This window comes from Aotus nancymaae, unplaced genomic scaffold, assembly GCF_030222135.1.
Source record: "Aotus nancymaae isolate 86718 unplaced genomic scaffold, 86718_ANA_hifiasm-v0.15.2.pri h1tg000040l, whole genome shotgun sequence".
NCBI lineage: Eukaryota > Metazoa > Chordata > Mammalia > Primates > Aotidae > Aotus > Aotus nancymaae.
Window position 1 is genome coordinate 83,437,252 of NW_026988454.1, and position 13,565 is coordinate 83,450,816.

Below are 13,565 nucleotides of genomic sequence, written 5' to 3' on the forward strand. Positions count from 1 at the left end.
GCCCGGATTTGGAGGCAGAGGCTGCGTCTCCGCTGTCGCGGTGCTCTGAGGACCCGCAACCCTCGACCCCAACCCCCGGGCTACCGCGGGGGCCTCACCCTTCCTGGTCATTCAATGGAAACAGCCCCAGAGCCCCGCTCGGAACCGCAGCCGCAGTTCCTCAGGCGCGAGCTGCGCGCGACCGGCGGCGAAGCGGGGGCGGGGCCGGAGGACCTTCCTCCGCCGTGATTGGCAGTGGGGCGTGGCGACGAGCCGGAAGCCACGCAGGGCCACGTCTGCGGTTGCGAGGGCCGGCTCTGGGTGCCGACGTTGCCGCTAGAGCGCTTCTCCGCTTCGTGGAGGTGAAGGGGGCTTCCTGACTGAGGTAAGCTGGGCCCGAGGCTTGGAGTTGAGAAGGGGGACTACTGGTCGGCAGGGGCTCGGTGGGAGCGGGACAAGTCGGATTCTCGGCCAGACCGAGGGGCTAGCGGGTCGGCGGGCTCCTGACCGAGCGGCGGAAAGCGCGGGACACACCTACAGGTCTCTGCGCCTCGCGGGCGGGCTGGGCGGGCCCGGCCGCGGTCTCCTGCGGGGACTCTGGTCCGCGGTCCTGGGCGGGGACCTCACGGTGGAGTGCGGGGAATCACTCTGTTGCGGTGATGCGAGGGCAGGTGGGAGAGAGGCACCAAGGAGGTTTGAAGATTGAATGGAGAGAAGGGCATAGATACTCTAACTTTCTTAGGGAGGACTTTGGATTTGGCAAATATACTTTCAGTAAAGGCATTCGCAGACACATTGAAAGTAGTTGTAGTACCTAAAACACATGGAAGGGTGAAAGCTTATTATCTGGACTTTTTTTTTTTTTTAACGGCTTTTTGGAGTTAACAGGACTGGTTTACTCCCTTATGAATAATCATGATGCATAGCTGTTCAGTTTTTACAGGTATGTATTCATCCTTAGGAAAGAGATTTGATCACTCACTTGAACTAAATTAGTTTGCTGAATGCCAGCTTTTTCCAACTGGACAAAAGCAAGTATTTTTCACCATTTCTTGTAAATTCTGTTCATTGAAGCAATGAAGGACAATAAAGAAAACAAGACTATGAGGCTACAGCTGGGGGTCTGCTCCTCATCTCTGGGCTAATTGGGAATTAATTGACCCAGGAAATGCATAGTATATGGGCCACTGAAGGAAAGCTACTGCCTGAAGTTGGAAACCCCAAGTTCCACTTAATTGGAGTATCCCGCAGAAAGCAGTATTAGTGGGCTAAGGGCCGATTTTGTTTTGTTTTGAGACAAGAGTCTCGCTTTGTCACCCAGCCTGGAGTGCAGTGGTGCGATCTCAGTTCACTGCAACCTCCACCTCTTCGGTTCAAACGATTGTCCTGCCTCAGCTGAGATTAAGGCACCCACCAACACGCCTGGCTAATTATTATTATTATTTTTTATTTTTAGTAAAGACGGGGTTTCGCTTTGTTGGCCAGGCTGATTTCGAACTCCTGACCTCAGGTGATCCGCCCTCCTCGGCCTCCCAAAGTGCTACGATTGCAGGCTAGCCAGCGTGCCCAGCCGATGTTTGTTTTTTTAAAGTAAAGGAAAAAAGTGGTATTCTTTAGGAAGAAGATACTGCTGGTTTTAGAGCAACATTTTAGAAGGGTGTCCTGATTGTTCTTAAGAAAATGGAGAAAGATGTGGGTAGTCTTGGAGAAGAAACTGTTGTCTTTTGCTTTTCCTTTGAGAATATGTGTCTGTAGCTTGGGAGAAATAGCAAAAGAACCACAAAGATTTCTCAAATATTTGGGGGTATGTAGTTTCAGTCCACTCAAGCATCTGACTTTAGGCCTTAGTCCATCACCAGCTATCCATATTAATTTAGTTTCCCCTTTTGTAAAATGAAATGATCTTTGAGCTCATAGGAGTCTCTGAATAGGTATAAAATCTTCATTTTATTTGAGAGCGGGCCATTTTAAATGTGCCCGGGGTCCAGGAATAGTCCTGGAGCTAAAATGGGAGGAGAGTTGGGGACAATCTGATATCTGCCCTGAGGCTGCCCAGGAGTGGACCGTACAAGTTGGGCAAGATCTTCTAGTTGGTAATTCTTACCCACAGGACTTACTCTCCTGCCCACTGCTCTCTTAAACATAGGGTTCTTTAAGGAGGTTCAGAATGAGACAGACTTATTAGTTTGGGATGGCAATTTTTGAAGCATATGGTTCTTGAGAGATTACTTGTTATGCCTGAAATAATATTTCTTAATTTTGTAGATATGGATTTAGGTGCTATTACAAAATACTCAGCATTACATGCCAAGCCCAGTGGACTGATTCTTCAGTACGGGACTGCTGGATTTCGAACAAAGGCAGAACATCTTGATCATGTCATGTTTCGCATGGGATTATTAGCTGCTCTGAGGTCCAAACAGACAAAATCCACTATAGGAGTCATGGTAACAGCGTCCCACAATCCTGAGGTAATGGTTTTAGTGCCCTGATAAAGGAGACCATCACTTACAAGATCAAGCCTTAATGTCTGAGCAGTTTGACCTAAAGTACAAATTCTAATTCTAGGAATGTGCCTTCTCATTTATATGTGCCTTTGTGAAACAACTTTTTTTTTTAAAGAGCGTAACTAAATTACAAATCATTTAGTTTGTAATTCCTTAGAGGGTGTGGAAAGAATAAAAAGAGACTCATTTTTTGGAGTGTCCATATTAAAGAAATAACAATGTCCTTCCAAATTTATTGATTTAAGACAAAGACATTTTCAGTAATTGAAAAGTGTATCCTTTATTAACTTAGCAGTGATTAAAGATATTGGGGATGGGTGGGGAAGGGCAGAGATTATTATGAACTACAGTCACCAGGCTGTACGTTACTCTTCCAGAATTTACTCATCTTATAACTGCAAGTTTGTACCCATTGGCCAACATCTCCTCATTTCCCTTACCCTGTAGCCTCTGGCGGCCACCATGCTACTCTCTGTTTTTATGAGTTCTACTTTTTTACCTAACACATGTATGTTACGAGCCTGCAGTATTTGTCTTCATGTGTCTGGCTTATTTACCTTAGCATAATGTCTTCCAGATTCAACCAAGTTGCAAATGGCAGTATTTTTTTTTAAGGCTGAATAATCTGTTGTGTGTGTGTGTATATATATATATATATAAACACACTATATTTTCTTCATTTATCTGTTTATGAGCACTTAGGTTGTTTTTATATCTTAGTCAACCTTTTGACACAATGTTACTATTCTGTATGGCCTATAGGCCATTAATACAGGTTTGAGTAATATGCTTCTATTTGATTGCTGGGGGTGTGGGATGTTTGCCTTTGTAGCTGAATCAGCAGCAAGTTAAAGTGGGGTAGGTTTGTGAAGGATTGTAACCTCCTACTCCCCCAAATAAGGGCATTACTTGTCCAAATGTGTTATCACTAAAAATGTGTAAATGTCTAAATATTTAAGTCACCGTAATTGATCGACTGACTGACTTACAGAAAGAGCCTCATATTTCTTGCTAGTTCCAGAGGCATTTCTTAAAACAATTTTCTTTTCTTTCAGGTGACATTCACTGTGTGAACTACATTTTCTTTCTAGGAATTTGAGCAGACCGGTGTTGGGAGGCAGTTTTCAGTTTCTGTCCCACCTGCTGGTTGACAAGCTGGCCAGTGTGTTCTTGGAGTTCTGAGTCATAGTGAGCAGGGTCTCCGTGTGCCCTTATTCTGCTCCACTTGTGCCCCGGTCAGTTTTTATTGATAGTGAATGCACAGATCACAGCCTTTTTACAAAGGCTAGTGTGGCATAGTGTTGTTAGGCGAGTCAGATAGACTCAATGTTTTAATATCAGTACTGACACTTATTAGCTGTATGATCATAAGCAGATCACCTAACCTAACCTCTCTCTGAAGCTCAGTTTTCTCAAAGTTAAGATTGGAATAACAACAGGATTATTAGTTTAATTTAAGTGTATGATGAGGATTTAATGAGGTTTTATATATATATATATAAAAATACCTAATCCAGGGTCTAGTGTTAATATTTGGTGTTTATTGTTGAAACTGCTCAGTCATCACTGTCTTTGGTTAAGGAGAAATGGCTTTTGAGTTCTACTCTCAACTCAGCCTCATGAGTATGCGCAGATTGGTTATTGTTTGTTTTTCTTTTAAGGAAGACAATGGTGTAAAATTGGTTGATCCTTTGGGTGAAATGTTGGCACCATCCTGGGAGGAACATGCCACCTGTTTAGCAAACGCTGAAGAACAAGATATGCAGAGAGTGCTTATTGACATCAGCGAGAAAGAAGCTGTGAATCTGCAACAAGATGCTTTTGTAGTTGTTGGTAGAGACACCAGGTGATGATAAGAGTTACTGTCAAAAAAAAAAAAAAAAAAAGCAGCTTTGGAAACATGATATAAACAGTTGTATCAATTTTAATATCCAAGACAAATGGAAAGAAGTAAAGTAGAACTACCCTGAGTCGCATGTCTACCTGCATGGCCTTTTTAGTAGGATATTGTAGCTAAGTCACTGCTGCAGCTTGCTGTTGGGAGCTGACTGGTTTGAACCCTCACTCCAAAACCCAAGCTGTAGAATAATGTATATAAAATACTTCCTGACACAAGAGAAGCATTTAATAAATGTCTCCTACCCCCCCCCGTAGGTTTTTTTTTCCCTACAGAGTCAGAACACATGATTTGAACTCATTAATTTTAAAGATTTACTTTGTAATCTATGTTATTGTTTCAAATATTTATATAAGTTTCCCCATGCTGGAATTCACTGAAAAATACAGTATTATTTTCCACAGTTACATTTTGCAGCTTTTGCCTTCCTTAACAAAGATACATCTTTTTGTAAAATGTTAGATGAAAAGTGTACTTTGTAACAGTAGCATTTCTTTTTGCATAAGATCTAGTTTTAACCTGAGATTCTTTCAAAACAAAATTTCTACTCAATCTCCCAATGGCCTGGACTGGTGCTTTTTTTTTCAACCCTCTATTGTGTTACCGGAGGGTCTTCCAGAAACCGATGATGGTAGCAGAAATAGCCAAGTGACTTATGTTCCGAAGTAAATTATCCCACCACAGTAAAGCCATCCCACACGTATTTGGTTCTTAACTATTAACTAATCTAAGTGATAAAACATCTTTTCCTACAAGTGAGTTTTGTAATCTGTTTTATTTTCAGATAATTTTTTGTTCTGACTTTACAAAATGGAAAACAGGTTCTATATCCTTGGTGGCTTAATACAAGTACAGTCTTATACACATCATGTATACTTAGTATTTATGGTTACTGTTCTTAGAGTTCAAACATGTTGGTGTGGTCAAACTTCAAAAGGTATTTGGGTATCGTGTGGTTAGAGTGTTCTTTGTATCTGTTCTCTAAATTCATTTAAATGCCAAAATTTTCCCAAGAAGTAGATTGTGAAAGGCTACTGGAAAATGCTTATAATTTACTAGTATCTTCAGAGTTTATAGCTTTCACTTCATATACAAGGAACTTATTATTTTGAAATTTGTAGCATGTAATTTCTGCATTTGCTTGCAGAACCAGTAACCCTGCCAGTTTCAGAATGGGATATATTATTTTCTTCCTTTTCTTTCCTAGGCCCAGCAGTGAGAAACTTTCACAATCTGTAATAGATGGTGTGACTGTTCTAGGAGGTCAATTCCATGGTATGTGGTTATCCTGAGTTGGAAATTAATCTTTTTTTTTTTGAGACAGAATCTTGTTCTGTTGCCCAGTCACTACAACCTCCACTTCCCAGGTTCAAGCGATTCTTCTGCCTCAGCCTCTTGAGTAGCTGGGATTACAGGCGCGTGCCACCACACCCAGCTAGTTTTCGTATTTTTAGTAGAGATGGGGCTTCACCATGTTAGTCAGGCTGGTCTCGAACTCCTGATCTCGTGATCTGCCCACCTCAGCCTTCCAAAGTGCTGTGATTACAGGCATAAGCCGCCACACCCGACCAATTAAACTAATGTTTAAAAAACTTTTAATTGACAAAAGTAATACGTATTTATTTAGAAAAGTTTGAAAATACAGATGAATAAAAAATGTTTAAAAAATGAACTCCTAGATACAAAATAATAACTTTAAAAATAATCTTCCAGGTCATTTCTGGACAGGCATGTTTTGTTTGACCTATAGCAGTACTATAGGAGATTATAGGTGGGAAAGGCTGAACTAAACAACTTCCTTTACTTTGGTAAGGCTGAATTTCCTCAAAAGCCTTTTAAGTACTTGAAGATGTTCATTGGGGGGAGCTTTTGTCAATATTAGGTCTTCCCTAATAGCTGCTCTCCTGTGAAATCAGCTGTTACCTGTCAAGTAGTGATGGGAAATATATTTGACAGGTAGTTCTTTCTTTTATATCAAATGACAGAGAATCAAATGAGACAAAAGAGAATATGATCCTCCTCACATTGTGTCTGTTGTGAAGGCACTATGTTTTGAGGTGAATATTTTCCTAGTGTGAGATCTTTCTTATTAAAACAAACATCCTCTCTTGACCTTTGAAACCTCCTCTCGAGTTCCAGCTGTGTTCCCTTCCTGCACGGTCAGTCTGGCCTCTCCTGAGGGCTCCCTCTGCTTACCTTCTCTGTTTCCTCCTTTTCTGTCATTCTTCAGCCTTCTGCAGGTGAGTATCTATCCTTACCTCTTTGTAAAATAAATGTCTCTGCAGCCCACCCCTGACATCCATCTGCATTGTGATTGCTCAATCTGGTGGATATTATAAAGTAGGGATTCTTTTTTTTTTCTTCTTTTTCTTTTTTTTTTTTGAGACGGAGATTCGCTCATTACCCGGGCTGGAGTGCAATGGCGCGATCTCAGCTCACCGCAACCTCCGCTTCCTGGGTTCAGGCAATTCTGCTGCCTCAGCCTCCTGAATAGCTGGGACTACAGGCACGCGCCACCATGCCCAGCTAATTTTTTGTATTTTTAGTAGAGACGGGGTTTCACCTTGTTGACCGGGATGATCTCGATTTCTTGACCTCGTGATCCACCCGCCTCATCCTCCCAAAGTGCTGGGATTATAGGCATGAGCCACCGCGCCTGGCCCAAAGTAGGGATTCTTAACCAGGGACCTCTGTGGGATGTCTGGGAATGCTGCAGAGGACCTGTGGACCTCGTGATATGATGTACAGAGTGTTGCCCACACAAGCACTTTACCAGGGCATACACACATACGTCTGCTCAGATACTCTGTGGGGCTGTGATCTTAATTTTAATAATTTATGCTTTTAAGTTGTTATAATTGAAGTCTTTGTAGCTTTCCATAGCATTAAAGCTCTTTGTTTGAGCCTCTAATTGCTTAGCCACTATTCCTTGTTGGTCTTCTCTATTGGCTCCTCTCCTGTCTCTTTCCAGGAGGGCATTCCTTGGGACTCTCTTTTTCTTTCTGCATGATTTCTGAATGATTATCTCTACTGCCGTAGCTTTAACTACCTTTATTCATTCATTTATTAATTCATCAAACACGTTTTACTACCTGCAGTGTACATCCCTCTAATAGTCTATTTGTTTTGCTGTGTATCAACCCATAGTAAGAAACCCAATATGTATCATGACATGTCAATGTATACTTGTGTGTATAACTGAAATAGCTTCAGTAAATAATGCTCACCTATCTTAGATGACATGCAGTCATCTGTTTAAAATGCAGAAATGCTGGTTGTGTCTCACCGAGTAAATTCCATGGTCCATTGGCAGTCTGTGGCCTGCAATTTGTAAAGCATTGATCTGAGTGGTATCTTGCCATAGATGGCCTGCTCCTGTCTCGTGTTCACCCTGCTCCAAACTGTATTCTTTCTGTCATCTCCAGAATGGTTGTCTTTCTCAGCATTTTCATTCTATTGCTAGAACCATCAATCTTCTAGTGTTTTAGTCTAGAAAAAGTTGAGAGTAAATTTTTTTAACCTTTCCCTCATTTCTCTCTTCAGCTTAGTGTATTTCAGGAAATGAAAAAAGGTTAATGTAGCTGCAACATAGGGAGAATGGGGGCTAGGAGAAGAGAGTAAGGAGGTAAGGTGGGGACAGTTCATTTCAAACCTTGGAGGTCGTGGCAAGGACTTGGGCTCTATTCCAGATGCAGTAAGACTCTCCATTGAAGGATTTTATGCAAGAGAGTGATATGATCATATTTTCATTTAAGCCAGTCCCTCTGTTGTAGACAGAAGGGAAAAGAAAGTTGTAAGAAAGGGAAAGAGACCAGCTGGGCCACTCTTGAAAAATTAGTATTGCATTCAGTGGATTTTGTGATATGTGGGGAGGACAGAACTGTGAAGAACACAGTCCAGGTTTCTAAGTTGATAAGTTGGATAGATGATGATCCTTTTCACTGGGTATATATACTAGTCATTTAGTAAATGTTTATTGAGTAATTTTGATATTAGTCACAAAATTCTTTTGTTTCTTCCTTTAGCATGTCTTTTAGAATAATGGGCTCCTGTAGTAAACACTTCTGTTAAACTAATCAATGCTATTTGCATTTTTTTGAGCTTCTCCATCTCCTCCCATCTCATCATCATACCAGAGCTAAGGTTGCCTTCATAAGGTATCATTTCTGTTAAATAACTTCAGGGCTCAAGAATTTAAAGTGACTCCTTTTTGCCTTAGTCAAATTCTTGTGTTTGAGGTTCAGGTCCAACTGATAGGTTTAGTAACTGAATATTTACTTACTGGAATCTTCGCTATCCATTTTTCTTTTTTTGCTCATGGTGTTTTTCTTATATGTTAGCTATGTTTAACTGTAAGCTGGTTTTCTTTTCTTTTTTTTTTGGAAAATTATGGGATGTTTTTGAGGTTTACAATGAAGGTATAGTCTTTGGTAAAGTTTAGTCTTTTGCTTCTGCTGGGTACCTGGGGCACTGGCTGGGTTCACTTTAAAGTGATACATGACAGGCCGGGCGCGGTGGCTCATGTCTGTAATCCCAGCACTTTGGGAGGCCGAGGTCGGTGGATCACACATGAGGTCAGGAGTCCGAGACCAGTCTGGCCAACATGATGAAACCCTGTCTCTACTAAAAATACAAACATTAGCTGAGCATGGTGGTGTGCGCTTGTAATCCCAGCTACTTAGGAGACTGAGGCAGGAGAATCACTTGAATTTGCGGAGTGGAGGTTGTAGTGAGCTGAGTTTGTGCCCGTGTACTCTAGCCTGGGCAATACAGCGAAACTCCATCTCAAAAAAAAAATTCATGACAAAGTTCTTTTGGACCCCAGTGGTTATGTTTGGGCAGGAAATCCGTGCAAGGGCCTGTGCTTGGTAACAGCTCTTCAAGAATGGATTTTCCCCTCTTCCCTGCTCAATGTTAAGCTAACTGTCCTGGGAGTCATGACATGGGGTGATTAATTTCTGACTCACTCTTGCACTGAAGGTATGGTTCTTTGGGATTTCAACTTAATGAGAGTGGTCTTCTACTGGGCTCTGGATCTTAGATCAGCATGGGCCTTTTTCTTCTGAAAACCGTAGCTCAATTTCTAGTTTAGAGGAATTACCTCAGAACAAAACTGGCTTCTGAACTATCTTAAATCTTGGAGTCCTTGCTTTTAGGCATGTTTTTGACCTGATACTTCTGTAACTTGTCAGCACTGTAGTTCTTTTTAAAAGGAGATTTTTGTCTTTTATCTAGCATCTTGGTGGTTTTCAGAAGGATGATTCATCTGAGTTACATAGTTTTCAATGTTACTGGAAACAACTCAATTATTACTTTTCTGTATTGCTTTATATTTACATTGTTATGTGTCTATATGTAATTTTTTTTTGCTACTAATAGTTTATATTTCTTTTTAAGATCGTTTTTATGTTTTCTAAGATGTCTGAGTTGACAAAAAAGGATTTGTCACCTTGAAATTCCTACATATGAATGAATTTGAACTTTCTTCTGTTTGTTAAGAAATGTGGTGAACTGCTTTTGGTATTTCTATGACAGATTATGGCTTGTTAACAACACCCCAGTTGCACTACATGGTGTATTGTCGAAACATGGGTGGCCGATATGGAAAGGCAACCTTAGAAGGTTACTACCAGAAACTCTCTAAGGCTTTCGTGGAACTCATCAAACAGGTGAAAATTCTCTTGAATATGGTTAGAGTTAAAACAAATGAATAAAGTAACACAGTCTGTTGAACAAATTATCTTAAGTTTGTCACGCCTCCTCCTCCCTTTTCCAAAAATGCTGTGTATCTCTTTTTTTGTTTTGGTTTTTTCCTTTAGGGCCACACAAGTTTCTAGTCTATGTATCCTGCTAACTTATGTTGGCGTTTACTTGGCAAAGCACATAATATATTCTGAGATTCTTTGGGGAAGAAAACATGGTGGGAGTCTTGATTATGGTTATCATATTTATTCAGATGAATTTGATCTTAGTAAATGTAGGTGCTGTTGGCTCAGTACCTGAGGCATCTACTGTTGAGAGATTTGAGAAGTATAATTCATTTGATCAACAAATGTTGAGTGTATATCCTTACCAGGGACAATTAACTAAAAGCCCTTGTTCTCATAGAACTTATAATTTAGGGTGAGGATAGCTGGGAGAGGAGACAATTAGGAAAAAAACCAAATCTGCCTGATGATGATGTCACATACTATAAAAAGAATGACATGTCATTACTGCTTATTTGTCTTTGTGCATAATCTTGCATTTGAATGTCTGCCTTGTAATACTACTTTTAAGAGACCCTATTAATTGAGACTAAATTCTAATAAAGTTCTATTTTTGTAAGTTGTTCAATCAGCGAAACTGTTCTGTTGTTCCAGGTGTTTTCAGATTTTTAGTGTTTTATAATTATAAAAATTGCTAAAATTTAAAAAATTATAATTGATAAAATTTAAAAATTAAAATAGATGAGTTAACTGGATATTTACATAGGCACATATGTATATATGCTTTATATTTCACTTTTATTTTTGTAACTTGAAATTTTTCTTCCATGTGTCTTTTTCCTTTATAGGCTTCCTGCAGTGGAGATGAATACAGATCACTTAAGGTCGACTGTGCAAATGGCATAGGGGCCCTGAAGCTAAGGGAAATGGAACACTACTTCTCACAGGGCCTGTCAGTTCAGCTGTTTAATGATGGGTCTAAGGGAAAACTCAATCATTTATGTGGAGCTGACTTTGTGAAAAGTCATCAAAAACCTCCACATGGTATGTCATACTAGCACTGTAAAATTTTGTTTTTAATGCTCTTTGAAGCCAATCTCACTTATAAACTAAGGTGGTAAAGTGAGTTAAGAATCATGCAGCTAGTCCTGGCTCTGCCACATTTAGACACTGAGAAATCTTTCCACTCTCAGAGCCATTGAAACATGGTCTGCTCTCTATGTCTGTAAATCACACCACTCCTCATTGTCTACAGGAAATCAGGTGGGGAAAGCAAAGTCAGGAAGTGGCATTCTAGAACAGTGGTTCTCAAACTGGCGTGTGTCAGAATCACTTTGAGGACTTGTTAGCACACAGATTCCTGGGCTCCACTTCCGCATTTCTAGAGGTCTGGCATAGGATTTGCATATGATAGAAATTTGCATTTCTATCAGGTTTGCAGGCTTTGTTCACAGTGCTTGTCTGGGGATCCCTTTTTGAGAATCACAGCTCTAGAGGGTAGCATAGTAAGTATTATTAGATACTTTATCTGAATTAGATATACTATGGAAAGTGAATGTAACTCTGCTTATACAATTTTCAGCAGTCAGTGTTTTCCACTGAGTGCAGATTAGGAGGAAGACCTTTCTTAAGATTTTAGTTGTAGTAAGAGGTGTTCTGGATTTATCTGCATTATGGACCCTAAATTATTCACCTAGGCCAAACCCAGCTTGCAGATATGTTTTGTTTGGCCCACTGCATTTGTGTTTGTGTCTATGTGCCAGTGTTTAAAAATTCTGTGACTTCTCTTATATATTGAAATTTCTAGCATCTCTTTACCAAAATGAGAAAATGGTCACACATGGCATTAGTCCGCTGCAGTCAGGTGCTGCCCCGCTTAAATAGGACATGCATTCTAGAACTCTATAGACTTCATCATCCAGTTGCCTAATTCATTCATGTTATTATGCCTTACTTAGTAAGCATTTAAAATATCAGTGTAATCAACCAATCTGAGCTCCTTTTCATTGAATTGCTTGTTTTGACATTTACTTGACTGACAGTTCAGTTCTGTCACTTATTTATCCATTCATTAAATACTGAGCTCTTACTCTGTATGCTCTAGGCATTGGGACTACAGTATGAACAAAACCATAGCCCTTGCTTTCCTGAAGCTTGCATCGTGTCCTTTAGTCAATCTTATGATCCCATTCCTGACAAAAGCCTTTTACTTCTTAGTTGCCTCATGTTGGATTTGTCAGTCTGCTGTGGTCATGGCTAAGGAAGAGCCAAATTTTCTAATAAATTTGATGTGACGATTGCTGAGATTTCAGCAACTTTATGTAAATTTCCAAGCCATTTATCTCTCAAAGTTAAAATTCTTGGCTTTTTATTGGTGGTATGAACAAATAAAAATCACTTATCTTAGAATTAAAGCACATAACTCACCTGCTGCTGATTTTTTCTATGTAAAGATCATGGTACTAGGTAAATGACATTCAGAAATACATGTAGCTTTAAAAAAAACTTTATGGGACACCTGTCTAGCCAAACCAACCGGCTTGTAAAGTGGAATTTTATGGTAGTATTATAGCAAGTTTCAGCATAAATAGATTTTGAATGCTCCTTTTTTTCACTTTGCAGTGAATGAATTTGACCTGTAAAAACCACTAATCAACTATGTACTGTTTAAAGATTAAGACACTGATTTTTAGGACGATAATTTTAAGAGAAAATTCTAAAACTCTTTATAATAAATTCATAGACTGAAATGCATGTTAAATTATCCTCTGTGCTAGGAATGGAAATTAAGTCCAATGAAAGATGCTGTTCTTTTGACGGAGATGCAGACAGAATTGTTTATTACTACTATGATGCAGATGGCCATTTTCATCTCATAGATGGAGACAAGATAGCAACGTTAATTAGCAGTTTCCTTAAAGAGCTCCTGGTGGAGGTATGGTGGGGGATTGCTACCCTCTGAAACAAGACTTACTAGTGAAATAGTTCCATATTTTACAGTCATTTGTCAGAAAGGCATAATTTGTGACAAGTTTCTTACATTAGTGACCAGAAAATTTAAAAAAAAAAGAGCAATGGTAATTCCAGTCATTTGAACACTTGAGGCATTGGCTTTGGAACCTGAAGGTACTCTTTTCTTCTTTATACTGGCCAAGTTTTGTGATTTTAAGCTGTAGGAAATTTTGCTTCCTTCATAATTGAAACTTTAATGAGAGTTCTGTGGTCACTCCCTGAAGCCCTAAATTCTAATAGGAAATCTCATCATCTGAGATATATATTAACTATAAGTTTACTAATGTGAGATTTGTTTCATTTTGCTTTTTTAGAAATCTCTTTCAGGCAAGCTTTAAGTATAGGATGTAGCTAGAAATTATTATAATCTGAAAAAGTGTACTTTAAGAATTCAATAGATGACTTTTTTGTTTTGAGAGGGAGTATTGCTCTGTCACCCAGGCTGGAGTGCAGTGGCACAAT

General features: G+C 39.7%; 1 protein-coding gene across 3 annotated transcripts in view; it reads left to right on the forward strand.

The window, feature by feature from the left end:
• The first annotated feature begins 278 nt into the window (after positions 1-278).
• Positions 279-13,565, forward strand: part of PGM3 (phosphoglucomutase 3) — a 31,904-nt gene continuing 18,617 nt past the window's right edge. For 2 of the 3 annotated variants that reach the window (XM_021665571.2, XM_021665567.2), the window contains exons 1-7: positions 279-364; positions 2,245-2,450; positions 4,148-4,332; positions 5,591-5,658; positions 9,919-10,052; positions 10,940-11,135; positions 12,869-13,026. In XM_021665571.2, the coding sequence (XP_021521246.2) occupies positions 2,247-2,450; positions 4,148-4,332; positions 5,591-5,658; positions 9,919-10,052; positions 10,940-11,135; positions 12,869-13,026 (945 nt within the window). In that variant the 5' untranslated portion in view covers positions 279-364; positions 2,245-2,246. Of the gene's footprint in view, positions 365-2,244; positions 2,451-4,147; positions 4,333-5,590; positions 5,659-9,918; positions 10,053-10,939; positions 11,136-12,868; positions 13,027-13,565 lie in introns of those variants that run through there. The other variant, XM_021665568.2, reaches the window with a different exon arrangement.